This window comes from Argiope bruennichi, chromosome 7 (genome assembly GCF_947563725.1).
Source record: "Argiope bruennichi chromosome 7, qqArgBrue1.1, whole genome shotgun sequence".
NCBI lineage: Eukaryota > Metazoa > Arthropoda > Arachnida > Araneae > Araneidae > Argiope > Argiope bruennichi.
Window position 1 is genome coordinate 82038317 of NC_079157.1, and position 27706 is coordinate 82066022.

At 29.3% G+C, this 27706-nt stretch overlaps 1 protein-coding gene across 25 annotated transcripts in view; it reads left to right on the forward strand.

Moving 5' to 3' along the window:
• LOC129975221 (neurogenic locus notch homolog protein 1-like) overlaps positions 1 to 27706 on the forward strand; it is a 62853-nt gene that overhangs the window by 15014 nt on the left and 20133 nt on the right. For 24 of the 25 annotated variants that reach the window (XM_056088225.1, XM_056088231.1, XM_056088224.1 and 21 more), the window contains 11 exons: positions 3312 to 3422; positions 6223 to 6330; positions 8519 to 8638; positions 10149 to 10256; positions 10354 to 10461; positions 15197 to 15304; positions 18297 to 18359; positions 18463 to 18534; positions 20047 to 20166; positions 22642 to 22752; positions 24716 to 24766. In XM_056088225.1, the coding sequence (XP_055944200.1) occupies positions 3312 to 3422; positions 6223 to 6330; positions 8519 to 8638; positions 10149 to 10256; positions 10354 to 10461; positions 15197 to 15304; positions 18297 to 18359; positions 18463 to 18534; positions 20047 to 20166; positions 22642 to 22752; positions 24716 to 24766 (1080 nt within the window). The remainder of the gene's footprint in view (positions 1 to 3311; positions 3423 to 6222; positions 6331 to 8518; positions 8639 to 10148; positions 10257 to 10353; positions 10462 to 15196; positions 15305 to 18296; positions 18360 to 18462; positions 18535 to 20046; positions 20167 to 22641; positions 22753 to 24715; positions 24767 to 27706) is intronic. The other variant, XM_056088232.1, reaches the window with a different exon arrangement.

Genomic DNA, 27706 nt, shown 5'->3' on the forward strand with positions numbered 1-27706 from the left:
TTGCCATTTTCAATTTTATCGTTTTTAATATGCTTCATTCTCCAGTTTTATAAATATTATAAAAGCATTGTTTTTTGGATTCTCTTTTAGATGGTACCACTTATATAGAAGCAAACATTAAATTAAAATTAATCGATTAACCAATAACTAATTTCTTAAATCATATGGGTATTGTTTTATTATTGGTAATACATAACTACCAAAAATTTCAAAACTCGAGTACATCAAAAAGAAGAGTATAACAAATTAGCATTAAAATGCAATTTTTATAAATATGAACCATGTTAAGTTAAAAAAAATTTTTAAATGGGTTTAAAAAAATTTTTTTACTGAGCTAACCGGACAATAACTTTTTTTGTTTAATTATTTTAAACTTTTTAATATTCAGTTATAATCAATCATGTTTAGACATTATCAGGTGAATAGAATTAAAAATTAATTTCATTAACCCTTTATTTACTGAATTATGATGCCATCTTTTAACTTCATTTTTACACTAGTGGTTAAGTTTTCTTGCAGAATAATTCCAGAGAACCCAAGAAAAATATTTTAATCAATTTAATTTTATATCTTAATTAATTTAATTGTCAATTAAATATTTTTAATTCCTTCTTTTAGCTTATATTAACTTCTTGCTATTTGGGTTACATTCTCCGTGTTCTTTAGTATACCATTAGCAAAAATTGTTATATTACGAAGATATAAACCAGATTTAAATGGTACTTTTAAGTACCGTCACTAAATAAAGGGTTAATTAATTACTTCGTAATTAATGCCCTAAAAAATTTCAAATAATGCATTCCGATTTAAGAACACATAAATGTACAAAAGTTCAAACTATAACATATCAGGAGAAGAGAGCAAAATTTGTTAAGAGATTCCTTCCTTGCAAACCTGAAGCTGCCGATTCTATTTTAAATTTCTACATTCCAAAATAGGCCCTTGCGATTTGGATCCTTGCAAGAATAATGGTACATGTGAAATAAAAGAACAAGAAGTTGCATGCCGGTGCATAACACCATATAATGGGAAGTACTGCGAAGAAGGAAAGAATGCTATTTTGTTTTTATTTTTATTAGGAGTACACTTTTATTTGAGTGTATGAGAGTATTTTGAAATAACTCCTTCACTTCATATTATGAATTCTATCTGTCTTCTACAATTTCCATTATGTTAATGAAATCAATTTTCTTTAAAAAAAACGTTGAGAAAATTATTTTAAAATAAAATATGAAGAATCTTCCAAAATAACGTCTACAAACTTTCATATAGGTCAGGCATGCACAAACGAGTCGTTTTTATTATAGAACATGGTGCAGTAAACGGAAAGTGGATTGCTACGGGAGTTGTTTGCCAATGAATTTTACAAAAGAAATGATACACCAGATAATAAGACAGCATGGCCAGATAGTTGATCCTTTTTATATAATTGGTTCAAATTTTGGCACAGATTTGCATTTCTGGCGATAAAATGTTTTTAATGATGTAAAGAATTATATTTCATACTGCTTATATCAATTACTGCACTTCTGAAGAAACGTTCACAAAATCTAAAGTTTTATAAAAATTCCCTGGTCCTATTAGTCATATTTAGTAAAATATTTTTGACGCACTAACATTTAAACAAACAAAAATATCTCCATTCTCTTGCGATTTGTACTAACACTGATATAAATACTTGCATTTCATTTATTTAGGCTCTGTAGAGAGGGCCATTGCAATTATATAGAATGCTTTGAAATACAAATATCCAAAGCTTCATTATTCGATTAGTTTTAATCGCAAAAGTATTATCTTTCTTGGATTTAAATATTAAAAAATGACTAATATAAATATTTCCCTTTGTGGTGGTATGAAGATCACTATGATCCGTGCAGTGGAAGCAAGAGGACGTATGTTTTAGGGAACATTTCTTTAATAATCACATTTCACACAAAACAAACACAAATACGAAAGACAAGACAAGACATTCACGTGCGCACCTTAACAGAACAGTGTATCATTTCCTTATTTACAATCGCAATGCACTATGGGATGCGTACCTAATCAGGCATCGCCATCTAGTGTCCAAAAACAGAAGATAGAGTAATGCAACTGCTACAACTATTTTTTTTTATATTATTGATTACAAGCTGTGTGCCAACAGCGGCGTTACTCAGAATAAGCTCTATCAGTAATGATTATAAATTTAGAATTTAGAAATAAAAGAACATTCATTCATTCCCTGAAAGACATAAATACATGTGCTGATATGATAGACATGAAGATGGGTACGTAAAATAAAAATAAATAATCTACGGTAAAGGGACACAATCAATATAGTCTACACCACATATTATAGAAAATAATACATTTTGAATAAAATGAAATGAAAATAAAGTTAGGAGAGATAAAATAAAAATAAGTACACTAAAATAGAAAATAAATTAAAATAGAAATACATACACAAAATAGGAAATAAATAAAAAGAAAACGAAGAATCAAGAATGTTTATTTACGGCTTGTGTACCATATATTTCTCATTGCGTTTACATATATTCGAAAATACAAATAGACAGACAGCCAACCGTTTGGCAGATTTGATTCAACATATAAAAAATAAATTTACATTTTAGAAGCTGAACTTGTGTGCTAAATTTTATCTATCTGGTTCACCTGTACACCAAACACTCGACAGACAGACTTCTTTTGAATGGATTCCGTTCAAAAAGTGATAAAAACTGTAAATTTGATGTAAAATCCAGATCCTCCATGCGTTATTATGTTATTATCTTCACTGCTAGGCAGAGATAATGTCAAAAATAACGTTTTTTGGGCTCAGAGAGGTCTGGATATTCATCAAAAACGAACTTGGATATTCATCAAAATATCTTTATCAGTTTTGTTGATTACAATACTTCTTCTATAATTCGTGTGCAAGAAAGTAGAAATGTGCCTTTTAAAATCTGAAGGTCTGAAACGTCCAGCCTGCTTTGCATTTTTTGACAATTCCAATATTTTCTCTTCCTCATATATTATAACCTCGATATTTATTCTGTACCTCGTAAATTGTAAATAACCGTTCTCTTGCAATATTCAAAATTCGTTTAAACAAGATGGATATCTTTAATTAGTTTTTAAAATTTAAATATAGAAATATTCAAATGCTAGAACCTAAGCCAATAAAAATGCAATGCCTTCTCACTTCTGATAAAACGATAGGAAAAAGCTACCTCATGATGCATTAAAAGAAATTTGCATTCTGATAAAAAAAATTACAGAATGGAGCTAAAAGTATAATTAATAATTATACAAATATTATATTATTGCAGATCCATGCACGGAATACCCCTGTGAAAATAACGGAACTTGTTCTTTAGATCAGAAAGGAAATCGTATATGCAACTGCTCGGACCCATTCTTTGGAGAAAACTGTGAAAAAGGTAAAAGAAAAGAAACTGAATTCATATTTTTGCATTAAAAAAATTATTGCTACTTAATCTTTTAACTTTAGAAAATAAGGTCAAATTTTACTAAGAAGCTTACAGAAGATAAAGATTGAACGAGTACAATCATAACTTAAGGATTAATTCCGAATATCATATTTCCTCTATAATGTTAGTTGCAGGTATCACTCCTTTTGTTATTTTTATTCTTATCTTCATGATGATGATGTCGTATCCGCGTTACCACGGAAAGGGAGTGCAGTAGCTTCTGAGGGTAAAGACCGCTAATCACCAGAAGGCAGACTTCTAGCTCATGTGAAGATGATACATACATTTTCGCTTACACAACCCCTTTTTACGGGGGGGGGGCACATTCACACACCTCACAGACAGAACACAGATGAAGAACAACCTTGCCCCAACCGCGATTCAAACCCGCGACGCCCAGAACGTGGGGAAGATGAGCTACCCCTGTGCAAGGACGCCGGCATTTTTATTTTCATAGAAATCATTAATACAATGCATATGTTACAGACAATGTATGAATTTTACAAAAAGTCAGTATTCCATATAATACTGCTAGAATTAACCAATGACGGCGCATTATTTATATTTCTATATTACATTACAAATTTGATTTGGACAGATAATAATGAGGAAAAGAATGTCATCTTGATTGATTTACAGTAAAAACTCATGATTGTTTTATTGCCTTTGCTATTGCGTCCTTTTTTTTAAGTCAAAAGGGTCAAAACCGCTGTAGTTATGTAGACCACTTGTAGTGAAAAAATGTTTGGAGGCCTATTAATAAAAAATACAAACACATTGTGTGACTTTATTAGTTTCCATCGCCTTTGGCAATCAACTGACTCGCCAATTTAATTTGGCAATCAACTGACTCGCCAACTTCCTTTGACAATCAACTGACTCGCCAATTTCCTTTGACAATCAACTGACTCGCCAACTTCCTTTGACAATCAACTGACTGGCCAACTTCCTTTGACAATCAACTGACTCGCCAACTTCCTTTGGCAATCAACTGACTCGCCAACTTCCTTTGGCAATCAACTGACTCGCCAACTTCCATTGGCAATCAACTGACTCGCCAACTTCCATTGGCAATTAACTGACTTCCATTTAATTCCAGTTAACTCGCTTAGGTATAATTGCTTTTTCGTGATTCCATCAACTGTCAAGCATTAAAATTGTGTTATTCCATCTGTTACGCATACATTCTGCACATTTTATACATGAACTTTTCTTTAGCTTTCAACATTAAGAAAATATTGCTAATCAAATATTTAATGAAACAATTAAAACGGTTTGTATTTCAGAGAATCAATATAATATATTATTGGCAATTAGACAAAAAGAATATTTTTTAAAAAATGCTACAATTTAATAAACATTAGCAAGTTTTAAATTGGTATCATTAAAAAGACGATTTTTTACAATCTTCAAACGGTGTAAAATTTATTATTGTGCAATAGTATTTTCGTAAGTTATTCCAGAAAAATACAACAATTCAGTTTAATTTTTAATTGCTTACAATTCTAAATAAAAATTTGGCACATATATAGATTGGATGGTGAAAAAATGAAACCTGCAGCGATTTTTTTGAAATTTTAATTAGAATTTTAATCAATTTAAAATTAAGCTGAATTTTGGCGTATTTCCGTGTTGATTTCCGAAAATATTATTACACAAAATAAATGAATAAAGGAAAAATTTTTTTAAAAAAATGTACGGCAAATATTATGATTAAAAAAACAACAATGTGTGCTATAAAAAAATGTAAAATATTCTTTTATATGGTATCTCAGAAATTATCACCGAAGAATGGGAAAAAAATGCAGGTTTTTATTTAATAATTAAATATTTTCAGAAACAATTTATTTTATAAAGTCTAAACTAATACAAATGGACAAGAAATGGGGAAGTATCAATTTTCAACCATGTCAAATTTCATGTTCTGTAACACTTTTAACAGAAATTCTTGTAATTAATAGATAAAAAAAACAGAAGCATGTATTTTTGATTTATATTATAAATGGCAAAATTTTGGTCAAAGAATTTTTATTGGCTTATCTACTGTCTTTATTTTCTGTGGGCATTGTATGTAAAAGCGAAGCTTTATATAAAATGATAAACAATATTTTGCCAAAATAATAAGAGAATCAATGAAAAGGTTTTAATTGAAAAGATATATATTCAAAAAGAAATAAATATAACATGAAGAAATACTTTTTTATAAGAGACAGTAAGAGAAAAACTAGATATGAACTTGCTTGTTGCATTAACAAAATAAATAATTTCATTTCAAAATGCTCTTAAGGAGTGTCAAACCCAAACAACCAAAGTCTACAACGCATTTTGTTTCTTATTTAAATAATTTTTATTTTAAATATTTCTTTATATATTTTTTATTTAACTTGATTTGTTTTTTTTGTTGTTGTTGTTGTTTGTAAAGAAAGAATTTTAAAATAGAATTTCAACTCGCATTTTTTTGTACTGTAACTTTATGTTTTTTTTATATTTTTCCCGAATTTAAAATTATTTGTTAATAGATTAATTTGATTCCGACGAGCTCCATCTAGTGGTGAAGTATTTAAGTAGAAATTACTTTCAAAATATCACTTAATATTCATAATAATGAATAATATATTAAAGATTAAAAATTAATCAAAGAATTCAAAGCTTTAGTAAGCCTATAAAAGACCATTTTTAAAGATTGCTTTTATTCATTTTTTTTTTCACTTTTTAGTACATTTTCTACACCATTTTCTTTTTATTACAGATCCTTGTAATCCAAATCCTTGCAAAAATAATGCTAAATGCATAATTAATGGTACAAGTTACACTTGCGCATGTAATGGACATTTTACAGGAGATAGGTGCCAAGAAGGTAATAGTGGATTTTTTTTTCCTGTATTTTCCTTTAATCGGCACATTGTATCCGTTTCACCGTGAATAAAATTCTATAAGTAATTACTATTTTGTAAGAACCTATTTTGGTATAAAGTAAATGACTAAGTTAAATTCTGTAAAAAATGTTATAAAACAATATAATTTTTAAATTTTCAAAGACATTGATTTAAAAATGATGTCTAAAACAAAAACATATCAGTTAAAGACCAAAAGTTTTTTAATTGGTAGTTTGTTAAACTAAAAAGATGTATAAAACAAAATCTTACTAATTTAGAATTTTATCAAATTACATAATTTGATCAATATTTTGAAGATAATTTAAAAATATATTTTTCAATTTATGAATTAAGAAATTTTTAGATATTAGTATTCGACAAATATGTTGCATTATAAAGCATGAAAACGATTGGAAATTTTTTTAAACGAACAGATTCTTATTCTATATTTTCAGAAACTATAGAACATTTTGTGAAATCATTATACCAATTCAAGCAAAAAAAAATGTATTAGATTCTAATTCGTGATGAAATTTTAAGAAAATTTTTCCCAAATACGACAACAACATTTCAAGATATAAAATGGCATTAAAATTTGAGTTTTGCAAATATAAAATGAGCTCGGCTTCGTAGAATAAACAAAAAAAAAATCAATTAGTTTTATAAGGAATTGTGTTCTTTCCAGTTTCTCAGTTTTTTCTTTAAGTTTTAATGATTTCTGTTTTGATCTTCAAGTTAAAATGAAACATATATTGTATTTTAGTATTATTTTTTATTTTGTTCCTTTTAATCTATTTCTTAATTTCTCATTATAGTTATTACCTGAACTTGTTAATTTTTCTCAAATTCATAATCAGAAGCTCTCCCTTATATTGAATTAAAAATAAAATCAAGAAATTAAATTGAGAATTGTATTTTGAGAATATTAAAATCAGAACAAAATGTTCACTGTGTATTTTTTAAGTATGTTTGCACATTCTTTATTCTATGAACTGTCTGTTTATTAAAAATATATTCTGTAATCTAAATATACTTGATTTCGTATAATTATAAAATTATTAATTTCAAATATTTTAAATATGCTTTTAGTTAAGTATTTGCATTTTTATTTCAGCTATGCTAGAAATCTTAGAATTTGCATTCAATAAAATTTCACTTAAAAAGAAAACGATATCTGCAATTTTCAGACTAATCTTATCTATTAAAAGACTATTTTGTAGTTCACATTTTATATGTAATGCTTTTATTCACTAATGACATCTAAATTTAATGCATCATTTATAAACTATAGATAAACTGCTGGCAACTCAAATATTTGTCCATAAATTAAAGTTTTATATTATATTTTTAATTTTAATTTTAATAATATTTTTAAAAAAATGCGTTGGAGAATAAATTTTTTTATTCGTGTTGTTTTCCTTTCCCTATTTTTATTAAAAATTATTTTCTCTTTATGATAATAAAAGAGCATTTTTAAAAAAATCCTTTTCTTACCTTTATAATTTTCAAACTTTTTGTCTTTAATATATGCATTCAGCATAATATAAATATTATGGATGCACTGTTTCTTCATTCCCTCTTCAGATGGTGACACCTTATAGTAAAACACATTAAATGAAAATTGATCGATTAATTAATAACTAGTTTTTGAAATTATCTCTATTTTATCATTGGTAACGCATAATTATACAAATTTTCAGAACTTCTGTACACCAAAGATAAGAATTTAAAAACATCGATAACAAAACACTATTTTTACAAAAGTGAAAAAATTAAGTTAAAAAATTTACAAAAAAACGCTTTGCACAATTTTTTTAGTGAACTAAACGGTGAATAATTTTTTAATTCAATTTTTTTTTACTTTTAATATTTATTTATAATCAATTTTGCACAGACTTTCAGTGCAAGGTCACTGGTATGAAATTAAAATTTAACTTAATAAAGTAATTTATTCCTATTTCATATCTAAAAAATTAAAATAATGTGAAGTAAAATTTTTAAAAAGATTCCTTCTTTTCAAATTTGAGGTTAATCAAGTTAAATAAAAGTATTTAATAAAAGCGTATAAAAATTTTAATTAATCTAAGAATATTCCATTTTTACCAAAAAAAAATATGTTTAATACTTTGCAAAAAGCGTTTTTTATCTTTATCTCTCTCTCTCTTCCAGCAATACTTCCCAAAACTTGTGACAACAATCCGTGTTTAAATGGCGGAACGTGCCAAACTGCACAAAATGGCTTCAACTGTACCTGCACTTCTGAATACTTTGGAAATATCTGTGAAAATAGTATGATGTCTTTCATTTGTTCGACAAGTTCTTTAATTAATAATTTTAAATTATAATTTTTATAGAATATATTTTTTGCTTGATTATCTGATTTATAGTAGTATTTTCAGGCAATTATATTTTAGATAATTTATTTTTTAATACTTAAAAATAAGCTTGATTAGTCTACCCAAAATTTTCTCGCATGTCCCTAATAAAGACTTTTACTCGCCCCCCCCCCCGTATAAATTTGTTAACACTAAGACCGAGAATGCGTTGCATAGTATTAGTGATCAATAGTTCCGAAATATTGATCTCTGGCCCGAATTTAACATTTTTACTGAAATTATTTTTGTCCTTAATTCCTGGCAGTTAATAATAGGTAACCTAAAATCGCTTGAAATTTTATATATCTATAAATTTGGTAGTAAGTTCATCTATCAGATTTCATAAGTTTAGTTCAGAGCGTTTTTGAATTATCGTGTTCACATATAGATAGACAGATATAACGCCCAAAATGTGTTTTTCGGACTCAAAGAGAATGGAAACAGGAAGATTCGTCAAAATCTCAAGTTCAAAGGTTTTGACTATTAATATACTTTCTCTATACTTCGTAAATGACAAAAGTCAAAAGCGCAATTAAATTCAAACAGACAGTAGAAAATTTAGCTTTATGAAGATGCACCAACGGAGTTTGTTACTAAAAGCAGTATTGTATAAAAATTTAAATGTATATACATTTGAAAAGAATCAAAAGAATCAAAATGTTTGAAAATTTCTCTATGGTATTTGTTTCTAAAGACGAAAAACATAATACATATACGGATATCCAAATATTCGACTTTCCATTGTAAAGAATGGAATTAAGTCTAAAACCTTTTGATGATTTTGTAATGAAAGTCTACATACGCGTGTGTTTCAGATGCCAGGCATCATAATCAATCTAGTATTGGAGAGACAGGATTAAAGGATAACTCTGAAATATTCTTGACTGGCTTCCACAAAAAAAAGAAGTCCTATTTAGAGTGAATGGAAGATCTTATAATGCTTGACACACAAATTTCCCAAATATGGATCTAGACATCAGATAGTCACTGAAATTGGCAATTTACCTCAATTTTTTTATCAATATAATCGAATTTTGAGACCAGCAAGATCATCTTGAATGTTCACCACTTGGAGTACATAGCTAATAAATCAAAATGCCCTATGTTTATTGCAAGAATAATTTAAAATGTAACTTTCTTTTGTTATGAAAAATTATAGTTCAACAAAACTGGTTGACATATCTAAAAAAATATTGTTAATATGATAAGCAAAAAGCAGGTTTGTCAAATTCGGTTTGCCAAAATCGATTAATCAACGTTAATTTTTGAGTGATGCATTTGACAAAACGAATTTCTGGCAGTAACTGACTATGAGTAGCAATACATATCAGGAAGTACTTTTATTGAAACACAGTGCTTTAGAATTGTTCTCTGCCTTCACTTTTTACTTATTGTACTAATCGTTATTGGTTTCATTGTCACAGAAAAATGCCTTTTTAACCAATGTGAAAATGGCGGGACTTGCGTTCTCCAGAACGACACCAATAAGTGCATTTGCCCAAAACCATACACAGGAGAACGTTGCGATGAAAGTGAGTCGTTTTTTCTATATTTTTTTAGACTTTTATTTTAAAATCATTGTACTGCCGATTCTATTTTAAATTTCTATAATATTCTTTTCCAAAATAGGCCCTTGTGATTTGAATCCTTGCAAGAATAATGGCATATGTCAAATAAAAGGACAAGAAGTTACATGCCAGTGTATAACACCATATAATGGGAAGTACTGCGATGAAGGTAAGCATACTTCTTATTTTTTCATTTTTATTAGGAATGTTCACATTTCACTTCAAAGCATATATATATATATATATATATATATATATATATATATATATATATATATATATATACAGGGTGTTGCCGAATTCGACCGACAAACTCTTATCTTCAAAAATATTAAAACTTTAAGAAAAAAAACCCTTGAAAATATTAGGAATTTTATACTCTTTAATTTTATACCAGTCTGTAGTGTGAAAACTGAGGAGGTTTTAAGATATTCAAGAAAAAATAAAACATTTACCGGGAAACATCGCTGCAACATCGGCACCGATGTTTACAGAGGGTGTTTCCAAATTCGAAAGGTAAATTTAGAGAAGTGATAGTAGGCATAAGGAGATGAAAAATTATCATAAAACATAGGGTGGCGGGAGACGTCTATTCTGTGAAACTCACAAAAACAAACATCAAAGAGACAATTAGCCTGGCGAAGAGAATGGCCCTACGAATGCGAGGATTTGGAACAATGTAGTCGAGAAGAAGAAGCTTTCTCGTATGTAAATTTTCCATACGTTCGAGGAATATAAAAGCAGCGAGCATTGTAGAATTGATGGTTTGATGAGTATAAAAGCAGCTTGTATTCATTAAAGAGTGGTTCAGAATTGATAATCGATAAGTTTCATTCATAAACAACATGCCAGATTTCACGAATGACGGATATGCATTTAATTTACTGCCGAGCGTATGGTAATGGACGCTTAGCACAAAAAATATACCAAGAGCAATATCCAAGTAGGCGTTATCCACACCACAGAACCTTTGCAAATATTGATCGACGGTTTCTGGAGACAGGATACCTCAAAATAACGAGGCCAAATGCAGGGTCAGAACGCACACCTGAAACAGAAAACCGAGTTTTGCAGCTCTTTACCGATACCCCGTCGACAAGCACGCGATCAATTGCAGCTGAATTGGGTGTTCGGCACGCTGTATACTTGGTGTCACACAGGAAGATGCACTCTTTCCTGCAAGCATTTTATTCTCAGATTTTATCTCAGACATGTTGATTGGCCACCATGTTCCCCGGACCTCAATCCCTTGGATTTCTTCTGGGCTACATGAAATCTCTTGTTTAACAGACACCTTTGGATACAGTAGAAGAGCTCGTGGCACGGATCGTCGTCGCTGCTGGAGAAATCGCAAGAACACTTGGCATGTTTGAGCGCGTCCGGCGGTCCTTTAAACGTCTGTGTCGGTTGTGTAATAACCTTCGCGGCCAAAACATTGAGTAATTTTTATAAAAGTTTCCCATCGTCTCCTTTCTTATATTAAAATGTCTGTGCTGTAAATGTATGCTGTATCTGTATTCCACCAAATTAATTTTCACCATCGTTTGCGACATTATACTTATTTCTTTGGAAATTCTTATCGCTTTTTTGCCTACTATCACTCCTCAAAATTTTTTGGTAGAATTTGCAACACCCTCTGTAAACATCGGTGCCGATGTTGCAGCGATATTTCCCGGTAAATGTTTAATTTTTCTTGAATATCTTAAAACCTCCTCAGTTTTCACACTACTTGTATAAAATTAAAGAGTATAAAATTCCTAATATTTTCAAGGGTTTTTTTTTTCTTAAAGTTTTAATATTTTTGAAGATAAGGGTTCTAAACTACTTTTTCGTTTTCAATAATTTACGACCCCCTGGTTCATCAAATCGGCATGTTATTTATATGAAAAATAGCCTTTAAGAATGTGCTTTCACTTTTAAAAAATTCATATTTGAAACACCATTTATTATTTTTTTATTAATTTTTTACAGTTTCCAACAGTTTTACGACTCCCTATATTTTTGCGATTTTCACCCCCTAAACGTCGTTTGGGAACCCATGTTGAAAGGTGATTCTTTATCCTCTTGATGCCTACTATCACCCGTCTGAGTTTGTCGGTCGAATTCGGCAACACCCTGTATATATAAAACAATTTTTTTTTTTATTGGAAGGTTTTTTTTTTTAAACTAAAAGCAGAAATTTAAAAGAAAAACCCTCTAATTTCTAAGTTTATCAAATTACTTGCCCAATATTTTGCACATAGATTAATACATATTTAATCAAATTCTTGAACTGTAGAACAAGCTGTATTTTTATCCAATCTTTAATAAGTAATGTTTGAATAAAGAATAGCATAAAATTTAATTTTTTTTCTGGCATTATGAAGCATTAAAAAAATTTGCAAAAATAGATTTCTTATTCCTTAGTTTATAATAGAAAACATTCAGTCTCATGAAAAGCATGTAAAACATTCTCAGATATCGTTTAACTAAATTTGATTGAAAAAAAAATAATAACTTAGACTTAAATTTAAGAAAACTTAATCAGATTTCAGAATTTGGGAAAATAGTTTTTAAAGACATAAAATCTCATTCATATGGGAGTTTTGCAAACATAAAATATTGTTTGGCTACCTAGAATGAGAGTAAAAACAAAATTAAAGTGGGTTTATAAAGAAAATTCTTCTGAATTTACAAAAAGTGAATAAAAAATATTCGATACTTTCGTCAAAAATCGCAAATTAGTAATGTATCCTAATGGCTTTGAATCTAATTTAACCAAAAAGATGCTTATAAAGCATTTTAAAGCATGTGAAAAAAATTATAAAGTGCATTATTAATTTGCTTTAGAAAAATTATTTACTTTTTACAGAAATGTAAAAAATATTTTTGGAAATTTGGATTTCAAAGCTCAAAGTATAATAACCTAATTTTTTGAAAAAAATCTCTTCGAAAATATTGATTTCTGTCACGGCACATTAATACTATATTTTAATTTTCAACTAATTGTGAAGAATTTTTTATCATATAATTACTGTGGTAGCAGCTTCATAAGCCAGTTAACAACCTCTGGATGCGAGTGATCACTTTTGTCTAGTGGTTATGTTACGCAGATACGAAACCTAAAGTTGCGAGTTCGGTCCTTGGCAACTCAACCAAGGCATTACGATATATATTAAGATATTATCACTAAGCATTTTAATGAATATTACTTTGATCTCCAGGTATAAAATGAAATATGCATTTTGAAATACAAATAAGTATACCTATTAATTGCTCTCATCTATATTTTTTCTCCTGTTATCTTTAATCTGTTTCATAATTTCTTATAAGAATTATTACAGAAATATGTTATCAATTTTTCTCAAATTCATAATCAGAAGCACACCCTCATATTGAATTAAAAATAAAATCAAGCAATAAATTGATCATTTAATTCCGAGAATTTCAGAATCAGGACAAAATGTTCATGGGAATCTTTTAATCATAACTGAATATTCTTAATTTTAAAAATTGCATCTATATTAAAAATATACTCTAAAATCTAAACATAGTTTATTTTCACATTATTATAAAGCTATTAATCTCAGATATTGGAAAGACTTTTGATAAAATACATGTGCTTTTTTTCTCAGAATCTGCATTGAATAAAATTTCGATTAAAAAAGAAAGTATATATCTGCGATTTTTATATTTGTCATATAATAAAGGACAATATTGTAGTTCATATATTACATGTAATACTTCTACTCACTAGTGACAATTAAATTAATGCATTTATTACAAAATACAGATTACAGGCTGCTAAAATTGTTAGACTCAAATATTTTTCCATAAATTAAACTTTTGTATTATGCCTTAAACTTTAACCTTAATAATATCTTAAAAAATAAAACTGTTGAAAAACACACATTTATTGATGCTGCTTTTAATTCTCTTATTTTTATTTAAAATTATTTTTTACTTATAATTATAACAATAAAAAGCACTCTTGTTATCTTTGCCATTTTCAATTTTATCGTTTTTAATGTACTTCATTCTACAGTTTTATAAATATTATAAAAACATTTCTTTTTAGATTCTCTTTCAAATGGTACTACTTATATAGAAGCAAACATTAAATTAAAATTAATCGATTAACCAATAACTAATTTCTTAAGTCATATGGGTATTGTTTTGTTATTGGTAATACATAACTATCAAAAATTTCGAAACTCGAGTCAAAAAGAAGAGTAAAACAAATTGGCATCAAAATGCAATTTTTATAAATATGAACCATGTTAAGTTAAAAAAAATTTTTAAATGGGTTTAATAAAAATTTTTTTACTGAACTAACCAGACAATAACTTTTTTTGTTTAATCATTTTAAACTTTTTAATATTCAGTTATAATCAATCATGTTTAGACATTATCAGGTGAATAGAATTAAAAATTAATTTCATTAACCCTTTATTTACTGAATTATGATGCCATCTTTTAACTTCATTTTTACACTAGTGGTTAAGTTTTCTTGCAGAATAATTCCAGAGAACCCAAAAAAAATATTTTAATCAATTTAATTTTATATCTTAATTAATTTAATTGTTAATTAAATATTTTTAATTCCTACTTTTAGCTTATATTAACTTCTTGCTATTTGGGTTACATTCTCCGTGTTCTTTAGTATACCATTAGCAAAAATCGTCATATTACGAAGATATAAGCCAGATTTAAATGGTACTTTTATGTACCGTCACTAAATAAAGGGTTAATTAATTACTTCGTAATTAATGCCCTAAAAAATTTCAAATAATGCATTCCGATTTAAGAACACATAAGTTCAAACTATAACATATCAGGAGAAGAGAGCAAAATTTGTTAAGAGATTCCTTCCTTGCAAACCTGAAGCTGCCGATTCTATTTTAAATTTCTACATTCCAAAATAGGCCCTTGTGTTTTGCATCCTTGCAAGAATAATGGCATATGTGAAATAAAAGAACAAGAAGTTACATGCCGGTGTAAAGCACCATATAATGGGAAGTACTGCGAAGAAGGTAAGAATGTTATTTTGTTTTAATATTTATTAGGAATGTTCACGTAAGTATAAGTAAGAATGTTTATAAGTACCTTCAAAGTCAATCCGTAATTTAGATAGTGCACTGCTTCTATGTTAACGTCTTAGCCTAGGGTAGCTAATCTTCCCGTGATCTGGGCGTCCTGGGTTCGAGCCCTGGTTCGGGCATGGTTGTTCTCTACCCTGTGTTCTGTCTGTGAGTGTGTGAAAGAGTCCCCCTGTAAATATGGATTGTGCAAGCGAGTGTGTGAGTGTCATCTTCATTTGAGCTAGAAATCAGACTTTTGCTCTCTGGTGCTCAGGGATCCTTACCCTCCGAAGCTACAGCACCCCTCTTTCCCCGATCTCTTACTTAGTTTGAATTGGAATGCAAGTCAAGGGGGGTAAGCAACAACAACAACTTCTTCTATCCGTCGTAGGATTCAAACAGAAAAAAATACAAGACAAACCAAAAGAGAACACAAAATAAGCCAGAATCGATTAGAAATGTATAAGCTCTGGAAATGTTACGCAGATGAATTAAAGGTTACAGGAATATGCAAAAGTTGCAAAACAATAGCAATGAAAAATCTTTTATTCATTAGAACAAACTGAACACAGTAGTTGCTAAATCTTTTGATGAATTCCTTAGGAAAAAAATCCCAAGAACGAAGAAAAGGATATGACTTCCCTCTGGAACCATTATATCCATATCTACAGTAAAAATTCGTATCTGCAAGCAGGGAAGGGAAAATATATTCCTTTTCCAATAGATATAATGATATTCTCCAACAATTTCTTCCTCTAATTTCATACGAGTTTGTCTTATGAAGATAGAAGAGAGCAGGATAAAATGCAAGTATGAACTCAAGTTTAATAAATTTGGGATGAAAACCCATAATTTCGGAGAAAATCATTTTTCAATCCCTAACTTTTAACCAGTTAACTGTTTTAGACGAGTATACTCGTCATGGAAAAAGTACATTTTGCGTTATAACGAATTTATTCAATGATAGTTATTATATTTATATAATAATTGTTAACAACGCAAAGTTGTTCATTATAATCAGACGGCAATCATCAATTACTATTGATAATTTTGAAAAATTTTTCTACCTTCAGTCATAAGGGAATTGTCTAGAAATAAAATCCCATTCCACTCCAACATTCCTACCTCTTTTTAAGTGAACGACCCTCCCACCTAAGCGGCCAAGATTTTTACTTTCCCCACACATATTTCTCGCCTATTTACGTCTGGTTAAAACTATTCGATTTATCTTGTTCACGCCATGAGTGAATTTCAAGGAATGATTTTTATATTAATAAAATTCACTAAAATTAATTTTTTTTATTATATTTTAGACCAAACCTTTAACAAGCAGATTGTAGCTTTATTTATTCGTTTGTTATTTGTTCGATAAAAGGGCAGCAAATTAAAGTCTTGGTATGTCGTCTTGATACAGAAATTGTAGATCCATTTCAAATAATTAATCTAATAATACTAGGGGAAGAGGTCCAAAATGCATAGTTGATTCTTTTCATTAAGATCCGAAAATAAACATAAAATGTACTGTATTGCATCAAATGATTGCAAAATAGTTCATGTCCGATCTATTGGTAACCTTCAAACATACGAGATTAAGACAATATAGCAATATTATTCATGAATATAATCTCCAATACCTTGAATAACATATTTCCATCGATCTACAAATTTGCCAATTCTATTTTTGAAGGATGATCTAGGTTTTCCAGGGAAAAATGCCGTGCAACGCTTTTATACATACCACTATTATGTATACCACTATTATGTATTTTTACCACTATTATGTAAAGACTTAAGCAGGTGATAAGCAGACGGCGCGAGACTAGAAGAATATGGTGAATGTTGAAGAAGCTTCCAATTTCAATTCTTGCAGCTTTCACGGCTTTTGTTGCTATGTGCAATGTAGTTTCGCATTGTTGTGGAGGAAAAATTTCACCATCTCTGCTTCCTAAAAACAAACGTTTTTCTCGTGTGTTTGTATCGAGTTTGGTAAGTTGTTTACAGTCCTCGTCAAATGTGATCATTTCTAATGTCATCGTTTCACCATTTTAGAATAGTTCGAAAAGAATAATTCCGATGATGTCCTATCAAGCACATAATATCAATTTTAAAAGTGGCAGACTAACCTCTGCGACAGGTTCTGCACTTTCACCCTCTTTTTTTTTTGCAAGTTCTTTTCCCCTAAATATTGCTATAGATAATCCATTTCTTATTCCTGATACCACACATAAAAAAAGCGCTCTGTATTAAGAAAAAAAAAAAAAAAGGTACGGAACCCAGGTATCGAATATGGAAACGCATCCAAGACTTTTTAATGACCAGACTTGTGGAATTGTCAGTGTCAAGTTCTTCCGCAATTCCCTGTGGTTTCTAACATTTTCTTCCATTAAAACATTTATAATATCGCTATCAACACCAGAAAGTCATCCTGTCTTGCTTGAATCTTCCAATATAAAATAACCATTTCAAAATCCACTTTACCATCTTTTTCACAGTTCATAGAGCAACAACATGTTTTAAATAAACAACCGTAGCAATTTTGTACAGTTCCAACACCCACGCCTTTTAGAAATTGATAAAGCATTACATGTCGGTATTGAACCTTTTCGTTGTTCATCTTTAAAAATGAATCGTATTCAAAAATCATTTTATTTTAACAACATTCAAAGCTTAAAAAATAAAAGACATTTTTAACAAGTTCAAGTTTTTTTCTTTAAGGAACACAGCCAAACAAAGCAACGACATTTCGCTATAAATATACTATTTCCCCATAAAGTATACTCTGACGCCATCTATGAAAACTGGACAGAAAATTTTTCATTTACCTAATATAAAGCGTGAGAAAATCGAAGGAATACTACTGTAGCTAATGTGGAATAATCACATGATATAACTTGTCTTTTTAATGTATAATATAGTTATAAACATTTAATTTTCTTTCTAACAGTAAAAACGAGTTCGTTGAAAGTAACTGATTCGCCGGTAACTTTAAACGATGTAGGCACGTATGGTAAGTATATCTTTTTTAGTAAAAATTAATGTAAAATTAAATATTAAAAGATTTTAATTTCTGAACTTAACGCATAGTTTAAGAAAGTGGTTTTTAATTTCAGACACAGATGAAACTTTTAGTGAAATACAGCCGATAGATGTAGAGGTAACTTCAGATCGTTCGACCAAGGATGGTAATTAGCACATATTTTTGTTCTTCTGTTTGTTTCGATACTTTTAGAACAATTTATGTAAATTTAAATTATTAAAGTATGAATGGATAACACTCTACAACTTAGAAGTGAATATTTTTCTTTATCTTGTAGCGTTTTTCGAAATAGGAACTCACCACTAGGTGTCGCTATAAGTGGTTGCGTTACTACGTAGCGCGTAGCCAATTTATTATACCTAGACAACACTTATATTACTATAACTGCTGTCGTTCTGAAGCTGAAAGGGTTTAAGTACCTGTCTGTATATGCGTGCATTTTATTTTATCATTATTTTAGGAGCCTTATCTCCATTGTGATGTGTGTGTGTGTGTGTGACGCCACAATTAAAAGAAATAAAACTAATATGTCTTTCTCTAATTTGATTAAATGCTCGTGAAAAAAAGTTTAATAATTCAAAAAAAATTTAACAAATAAAAATAATGAAACACAAAGATTTATTGGCAACATTTTGTAAAAATGCTCTGCTTTTAAAAAAATTCAGAAATGGCTTCTGTTGTGTAAGCTTTGATATTTTTATATGTAATTTATTATAATCTTATCAAGAATGTGAGAGTATTGAATTTCGTACAGATAAATTTTGATGTTTTGAATGTACACATCTCTCTCATGTGTTGTTGTTTTTATTGTTGGAGTGTCAAGAATATTTCCCAGAATACAATTCTTCAGAACTAAAAGAATGTATAAAATTTTTACTACATATTTTTTCGTAGATATATTTATCGACTGAAATAAGATAAAATATTATTATTTACGTCATTTAAATCCTTTTGAAAGTAAAATTAAAAACTGAAATTTATGATGATTCAGAGAAATTTTTACTCATATTGCACAAATTATAAAACCAATATTCTGTACTAAGGAAAAGATTTCAACGATGGAATGATAATCATTTCTTTCATATTTAAAAAAATATCTACGAGTTTTACGAAAGCGTTTTTTTATTAATTGAAATTTAATCACTTCCACTTTAATTTAAATTTAATTTGTGAACTCTCGATTGCATGATCGAGCCTGCAAAACATCAACTGACAAATATGCAATTTCTTTTTTATTTTTAGTAAAGATTTGATCTTGTTTTAAGTATTGTCAGAACTCTTCTTACTTTCGTATGTTCCATGATTCCATTAAATAGAAAAACTTAATCTGTGACAAAAATAAATAAAATTAATTGGTTTTCTACATACGTTTAAAAACATATAATTTTATTAAATGTTAACGGAGAATTTTCAATGAAATATCATACTGGACATCGGATCAATTTAACTTTTCATTGTTATTTTATTAGACTTGAGAACACTATACAGTCACTGTCTTCAAAATTTTTAAGTGATAACTCAACAGATTTTTTTTTATTGTTAAATTTTAAACTAATGTGATAAGGGCTCTCAACTAGTTTTTTGTCTTGCGAAGTAGCTTACACTTTTTCAATGAATGAATCCTTTTTGATATTTATTTGGAAAAAATTTGTTTTAGGAAACGAAGACACCTGCGAACCCAATCCTTGCAATAATGGCGGTACCTGTTCATTGGATGGTTCTAAAGGATTCAGGTGCATATGCATGGCAGGATACTATGGAAGCTGCTGTGAAGAATGTAAAAATTTCTTTGATAAAAATTGTCATATTTTGTGTTCAGTTAAAACTTATTATTTACATAAGTCTGTGAGGCTTTTGGGAAGGAGCAGGATTTGGATGAAAAATTATTCAACAAAATATTGTATAATTTTGGGCATCTCTTAAAATGGGTTGGAGATTGAAAAAAAAAACCTTTTGATTTAAATAAGGAATAGTATCAACGCATCAATCAATTCTGCATATTATTAAATCTTTGAATCCCGATAAAAACATATTCACTATAATATTGGTAATTTTTTTTAATGTCAAAATGGCAAATTAAACGTGAGTGAAGACCTTAAGATATTAACTGGTAGCATGGGAGAGCGAAGGATTTTAGGAACAAATGAATATTATTACTGCTGATTTTTTTTTCTTAATCACACATAGAAAAAAGATAGATGAATGCAGATAAGAGATCGAGGAAACTATACAATGTAAAAGTAACAATTTATTACAAACAGCAAAAGTGGAGGTCCGGGACTACCTTTAAAACCATATAAAGTATTTAGAGAAGCCTGTATCTAAAAACAAACGTTACAGTTCTTCCAAAGTATTACAGACCTGTCATGTTTGCATTTTGTGCCATTTTGTGACACCCAACTAGCCTGTAATAACTTACAGAACACGAATAAGTAAACTTTTTAACAATGATCGGTGATAATTTTCTAACGATGATTCTCTTTTTGATGATGAGATATGTCTCCGGAGCTGGCTTGAACTCCTCATTGAACTCTAGAATAAATTATGTAGGAAATCTACATCGCATAGTTACTTTTTTGTGGTCAATATCCTTCTCTAATATGCTTCGTTTGAGTTGTAAACGAACTTATGGTAGTATCCGAATTGTTTATACTTTTGTTTTTCGCACCTACGCAAAATTCACAGTCAGTGACCATCACTCAAATATCTCATTAGACTAAAATTACAATATATAAGTGAATGGAACTTCTTAAACGTATTTAAACAAAATTCAGAATTAAATTTTTTTGAAGGTTGAATAGGCAATTGCAATTATTCACTGAACTGTTGCAGATATATCATTAAAAATTTCAACACTATTCAAAAACATTTATCAACTCTATTCAGAAGTTTAGCCTTTCTTCAGATCTCTACGGGCTGAGATGTCTAATTTATAAAAATTTAAGAGAATAATAACTTAAGCTGTACTAAGTGCCCTGATAAGCATCAGATGTACTCTCTAATTCTTTTGGGAAAATTTAAAGGCATTTTTTTTTTGCACTTGAACTAAGATTTTCTGTTTTATCCAATTTAATTTATTAATTTTATATGCTCACTTCATTTTCTGTATCTTAAAATATCCAAACTTTACTTTGGGGGATACGGGCGAACTATCGAGTTAACTTGTAAGGTACGGGTTTATGCTATCGAAAAACATCCTTTTGAAGCTAGAATTATCATGAAGAAACGAAAAAAAAGGCATTTTTCATCTTTTCAAATCATTGGGCATAAGATAGATGCTCTTTTTTTTTTACTTATGCATGAGTTGCTTACGCATGCTTTTTCAACAATTCTTTCCAACATACTTGCAGTTAATAGGTTATTCAAAAGGACAACTAGATACGTAATTAGTCAGTCTGAGAAAATATTTAGAGAGAGAACCCATTTTTTTACTCTTCGACAGTAAAGTAATAGCAATGTATATTACAATATATTTAACACTGCAATTGTGATATCTTCATTGGAACCCTCTAAGACCTTCAGTCCTTACCATTTGATAAATATGACTATGTTATTATTTCGTCCCTTTAAGCAATTCATCAATTCTAGTTGCTACTAATTCGATTGCTATAATTCTTAACATAAAATTGCAAATAGTTTTATGCAATATTCAGCAGATTAACTGAAATCAGCAGAAAAAATCAGTTTGAAAACGGAAGCAACTATTCAATGTACTCTTTGTCAAGCAGACTATGAAAAAGTGATGCAAAGGTGGCGATACAAGGATTAGAAAGTAGGTATTACTTATATAAACAACTAATGGTGTAATTAAATGGTTTGGTGCAATAAAAAAATGTTTAGAGTGGAAGTTAATCCATGGATTAACTAGTTAATTAACAGGTCTTGAACTTTCTCGATAAAATATACGCCATCAAATCCCATCGCTGCGCACACCTGAATTCCCACTTAAGGCCGCTTGATTAAATAAATAACGAATATTAAACCCATAAAGCAGGTGAAATGTAATAAATTCAACACTTGACCTTGAGTGTAAAATTTTTCATCAGAAGTCAATATTTTTTCGAAGGAGAAAGAAGATATTTTTTCAATTCTTGAGCGAAAAAATCGTTTGCACCTTCTTTTTTTTTGTTTTTTTTTGTTTCTGAGTTGATGATAATCTACAATTAGATAAAAGATAATAAAAACTTTGGAAAATAAATATTTCGTTTCAGGAAATGATAAATATTTTTGACTTAAATAAATATTATTCCAGATCTTTGTTCACCAAATCCGTGTCAGAATAATGAAACATGTAGTATTATTGGACAGGATGATTATGAATGCGCCTGTAAATCTTCATATTTTGGAAAAAACTGTGAAACAAGTAAGAATTTTTTCTTTCTTTCCTTAGAGCTAATGCTTGAAATTTATGATAAAATTAAATATAAATAATTTTAGTATACTTTGATATTTTGAGATATTCAGTGTACTCATACACTTTCAGAAGATTGCATGTTTCATGCTTAGAGAAGATAAATTAGTATGTAGTATGCATGCATTTATTTTCTTCAGATGGTTTTTTGAGTATCACACTCTTTTACACTTAAATTAACAGGCCAACAAAAAAAATCAATCAGTAGCTAAATTTATTCTGTTAAATAAATATTTACGATTCTAATCGTGAAGGAATATTTGAGTTTTCGTTCACCTACTTGTGGTTTTCTTTTTAATTTTCTTACTCACATGCTGACAGATACATACCTAACTCCCAAAACTGTTTTCTCGAACTAAGGATGGTCTTAGAGGTGAAAAAATCTTGGAAATCTAGAGTTCGAATTTCTTGATGATTACAGTATTTCTTTTTTCTCTTTTTATGCTTTCTTCGTAAATAAAAAGAAGAAAAATCTCTTTAGCATATATTTGTGCGCCATTTTTGTTAAGAATTTGCTCTGGGAAAAAATCTCCGCTCGACTTTTTTCATATACTTTCATGTAAGAATTTGCCGGCGTCCTGGCATAGGGGTAACGCGTCTTCCCCGCGATCTGGGCGTCCTGGGTTCGAGTCCCGGTTTGGGCATGGTTGTTCTTCCTTTGTTCTATCTGTGAGATGTGTGAATGTGTCCTCCTGTAAAAAGGGATTGTGCAAGCGAATGAGTGATGCGTGAGTGGCAAAGTCGTACTCTTGGCTCTAGTTGGCGCTACTATAAAAAACAAGAGACGCTCCCCTCCGGCTTAAGTGCCATAAGAAACAACAACATGTAAGAATTTCATTCACAATATGTAATCGAAGCTAATTTATCTATGCGTTATTTAAACAAATCAGCCGTCTTTAGTGTTCAGCTTGTTCGCCAAGTCTTTTTTTAGACTATTAAGTTATTAAAAGGGAATGCATTTGTTTTTGAAATTTCATTTTGTTTCTTAATAATATTGAAAAACATAATTTTAATTATATCTGTACTACAAATTATCCCATTGAGAAATTAAGTAATACATGTTTTAAGAAATAAAAGCAGGAGTGAGTTAATGTCTAAGAAAGTCAATTTTTTCAATCTTAATTTTAACATTGGCAAAAACATGTTATTTTATATTTTTATGAATAAGTTTGAATTTCATAATAACATTAATTCTGATACCGATTTTGTATCAAATTATATTTGAAAAAATCATTAAAAATAAAAAAATGCATCATTATAAAGGTAATTTTTTGAGTTTTAAGATAAAAATCATTTTTGTGAAACAATAGTTGAGGAAAATTTGAACATCAACTTCCAAAAAGATTACCTATCTGACAAAGGTTAAGCCTATTTTTGCATTCGGTTAACCTTTGTTTGACGGCTATTTCTATCATATTGGTTTCTTTTATATCTTCTTTCCTCTGATTGAATGGTGATTTCAAAAATTCCAGCCCTTCTCAATATTGCTAACAGTATTTTGCAGTTTTATTAATTACCTTTTTTAATTATTTTCAGCTTATAAAACATATGATGAAACAATCGCAAACCTTCTACATTTGACTGTTACTATTCTACAGAAAATAATATGAACAATTACTACGCCACTTATGAAACTCATCGCAATTCCAGGCTGAAATTTGTTTTCCTTCACAATTGTTTCTCTATATGTGCTTTGTACGCAGAAATTTTTTATTATTTTACAAAAATCTATAACAGCGATTAATCCTTAAATTGATGTTTGCCTTCTAGCATATGATAATATCTATTAAGTAATTCTTTATATCTCTTAAAGTGTTGTGCTAATAAATCTATTTTTGAATTCCTAAGAGTTTATTTAATTATTTAGTTATTATTAACATTTTATTGTTTATGAAATATTTTCTAAATTTTACAGAGCTTGATCCAGGAACGGAAGCAACAACTGAAGATATGTCTTCTAGAAAATGTAAGATCTTACTGCTTCAAATTTTTATTTGATCCTTGAAGAAAGCGAAAATAGGCTACATAAAAGTATATAGTATTATATACCTTTTAATCGAGCCTATTTCAAATTAGAATTTTTCTATAGATGTTGCTCGTAAAATGTGGCAACCACCAGTCAGTGTGATTTTTGCTGTAATTCTAAAACTCTCGATGAGTTCTTAATATTTCGTATGATTTGTGTACATTGGAGAAATAACGATTCCATTTATTTAGTATTATCTGAATCTTGCTATGACTCATTTCAAATCTTATCCAAAATTACTTATTATCACACATACGAATACTGCTGCTAAGATTTAATTTATTCTTATATAAATTCAATAATTCGACATTAAAAAGTTTTTCTACCTCCTTTCTTGTTCCCTCTTTTTTTTTCTAATTCCTAAATATTGATATTTTCTATTGTATGTCAATCAGAAATTAATATTATAAAAATGATTTACAAATATATACTTCATTAATTCCCGAGTTATTTAGTTTTCCGCAACTGTCTAATTAGATAACATCTGTTTTTGAAATATGTTAGTGTTTTGATTTAGTGAAATATCTGTAACTAAAGTAGGATATGTTTGCATTCTAAATCATCTTTGCATCGAATTATGGCGTCAATAAATGATTTAAGTCCATTTTATTTAAAATAAATGTCTTTCTTTAACATTTTTGTTTGAGCTTGAATGAATGACAATATCACAGTAAAAAAAGTCCATGAAAACATCCCGTTAAATGGGCTTTCAAGATAGTTTTTGTCTTAAATCTATGGACTAAAATTTCGCTTTCGTCCAATACTTAAGCTGCAGAGAGACATTAATATAAAGCTTTTTTTACATACTGTTATATTCTTATGACCATCATGACACATAGTTGTCGACAATTTAATGTCGTTTTTTAGTTCATTCGATCTGAATATCCTCAAACTTGGAATCTCTAGGATTAAAAAAAAAATGATTTGAGCTGTACTTACTACTTTAAATTGTTGGGTTAATCATTCGAAATCATTTCTATGTGATATTGGATTGGATAAAGGTATGAAATAGTAAGAAAGTTAAAATATTGGTTATTTACTTTTAAATAAGCTTTTAATCAGAGAAGGAAATTTTATTAGCAAAAGTTTAAGATCTATAAAATGAATCGTCAAATATTGCTATAATTTAATCAAGTGATGAAAATTTTTAAAAAAAAAATAAAACATTTTTATTTCAATTTTTTTTTTTTTTTTTACTAATTTATCGTATTTTAGTAAATATTTTTTCAATTCCTCTTAAGTATGTGTTACACAGAAAGAAAACCTAGTGAAAATTTCATATCGATATCTGTATTTTTTCAGACATTTTTGACAATGTTTTTTTTTTTTTTCAAACAAAATTAAGTTTTCCAAAAAAAAAAATAATGCAGACATCAAACTCAAAATTTTGCCATTCTTCGAAAAAAAAAATGGTTATGTGGAATTCCAACAGTTTTAATACATTTTTTTAAAAATTAATTTGCAAATTTGTGCTTTTTTAATTGATTACTGACCTGATTAAAGTATCTTAACATTCGTAAATTTGTTATAAGCTCTATAAATTTCCTATTTAAATTCTTCCGTTTAGATCAATAATCTTTTATTAAAACGCAGAAAACATGTTTTCACCAACCCCTGTTCCACTTCTATATCAACGAACTTATAAAGTGGCCTGTTTTGGAAGACAGGTCCAACAGTTTAAAGGAACAAACGATGAGATGATTTTTTTCCTTTCATTTTGATACATTTCCTGACAATTCAACTGAGTTTGAACAGAATTCTGAAACAATGTTTCAGAATTTTAATTCTATCAGTATGACGTGGTTGTAGGTGAAATCTTCTTCAATGCAGGATGACCCATAATACTTCAAAAAATCATAAATTAAAAAAAAAGTAAGAAAAAAATAGCTGCTTACGGGAATATGTTCAAAAAAGTCTTTGGATTTTTCCCCATTAAGAATGACTCTAAAAATGATCGATAGATGGCGCTTACACGTCAAACCTAGTCGGTTTATGCAAATCACGATAGCTATAAAAGCTGGACATTTATCCAATTTTCGATGCCAGAGCATGTTATCGTTAATGGTTAAACTTTTCTATAAGAACGGTGAATCCACAACTAAAGCATTGCGAAAATGGAAGTAATCAAGGCAAATAAAAGCCCTATTTCCTTGAATGGGATACTGAAATTAGTGGAAACAAGGAGTTTGCAGGGCCGTCTACAAAGTGGCAGACCTTCCATCAATGGGAATCACGTTCTTGTTGCACAAAGTGTCATGGGAAACTTGCCAGCCAAGACGTCAACGTAGGGTAGCAGCGCGCGTGATTCTGAGAGAATAACGGAGATTTCGAAAACGTCGATCCGAAGCTGCAAGGAATCTTGAAACTGCATCCGTATAATAAAGTACAATTATTACAATTATTGCCTTCATAGATGCTTCTGAGGGCTGAGAGTTAAGCAGAGAATGTAAGATAAAGTGGCCCTCATGATCGCCAGATCTTACTCCAGCAGTCTTTTGGTTGTGAAGATACCTAGTCTCGTGTCTGCTGGAGCTCACCAGCCACTTTGGGGGAACTTAAAGATGTCTTTCAATGGGTCGTCGGTGGCATTGATGACATGCTACACTCAGCTGTAATAGGCGTAGTTACACGGCTCATTGGACAGTCATGTTGAACATCTTTTGCTTTACAATAATATTCTCTGTGTTAAGTCACTCTGCTCTGTTTTCCTAATTTGCATAAACCATCTCAGTTTGACGTCTGTGGGTTATTTTGAATCCTTTTTTTAATGAGGATGAAAATCTAAATGCTCTCTGACTATATTCTAACAAACCGCAGCATTTCGAGCATTCTAAGGAACATCATCGGTAAAGAACTGAAGAAATTTTTCCAAAGTCTTGT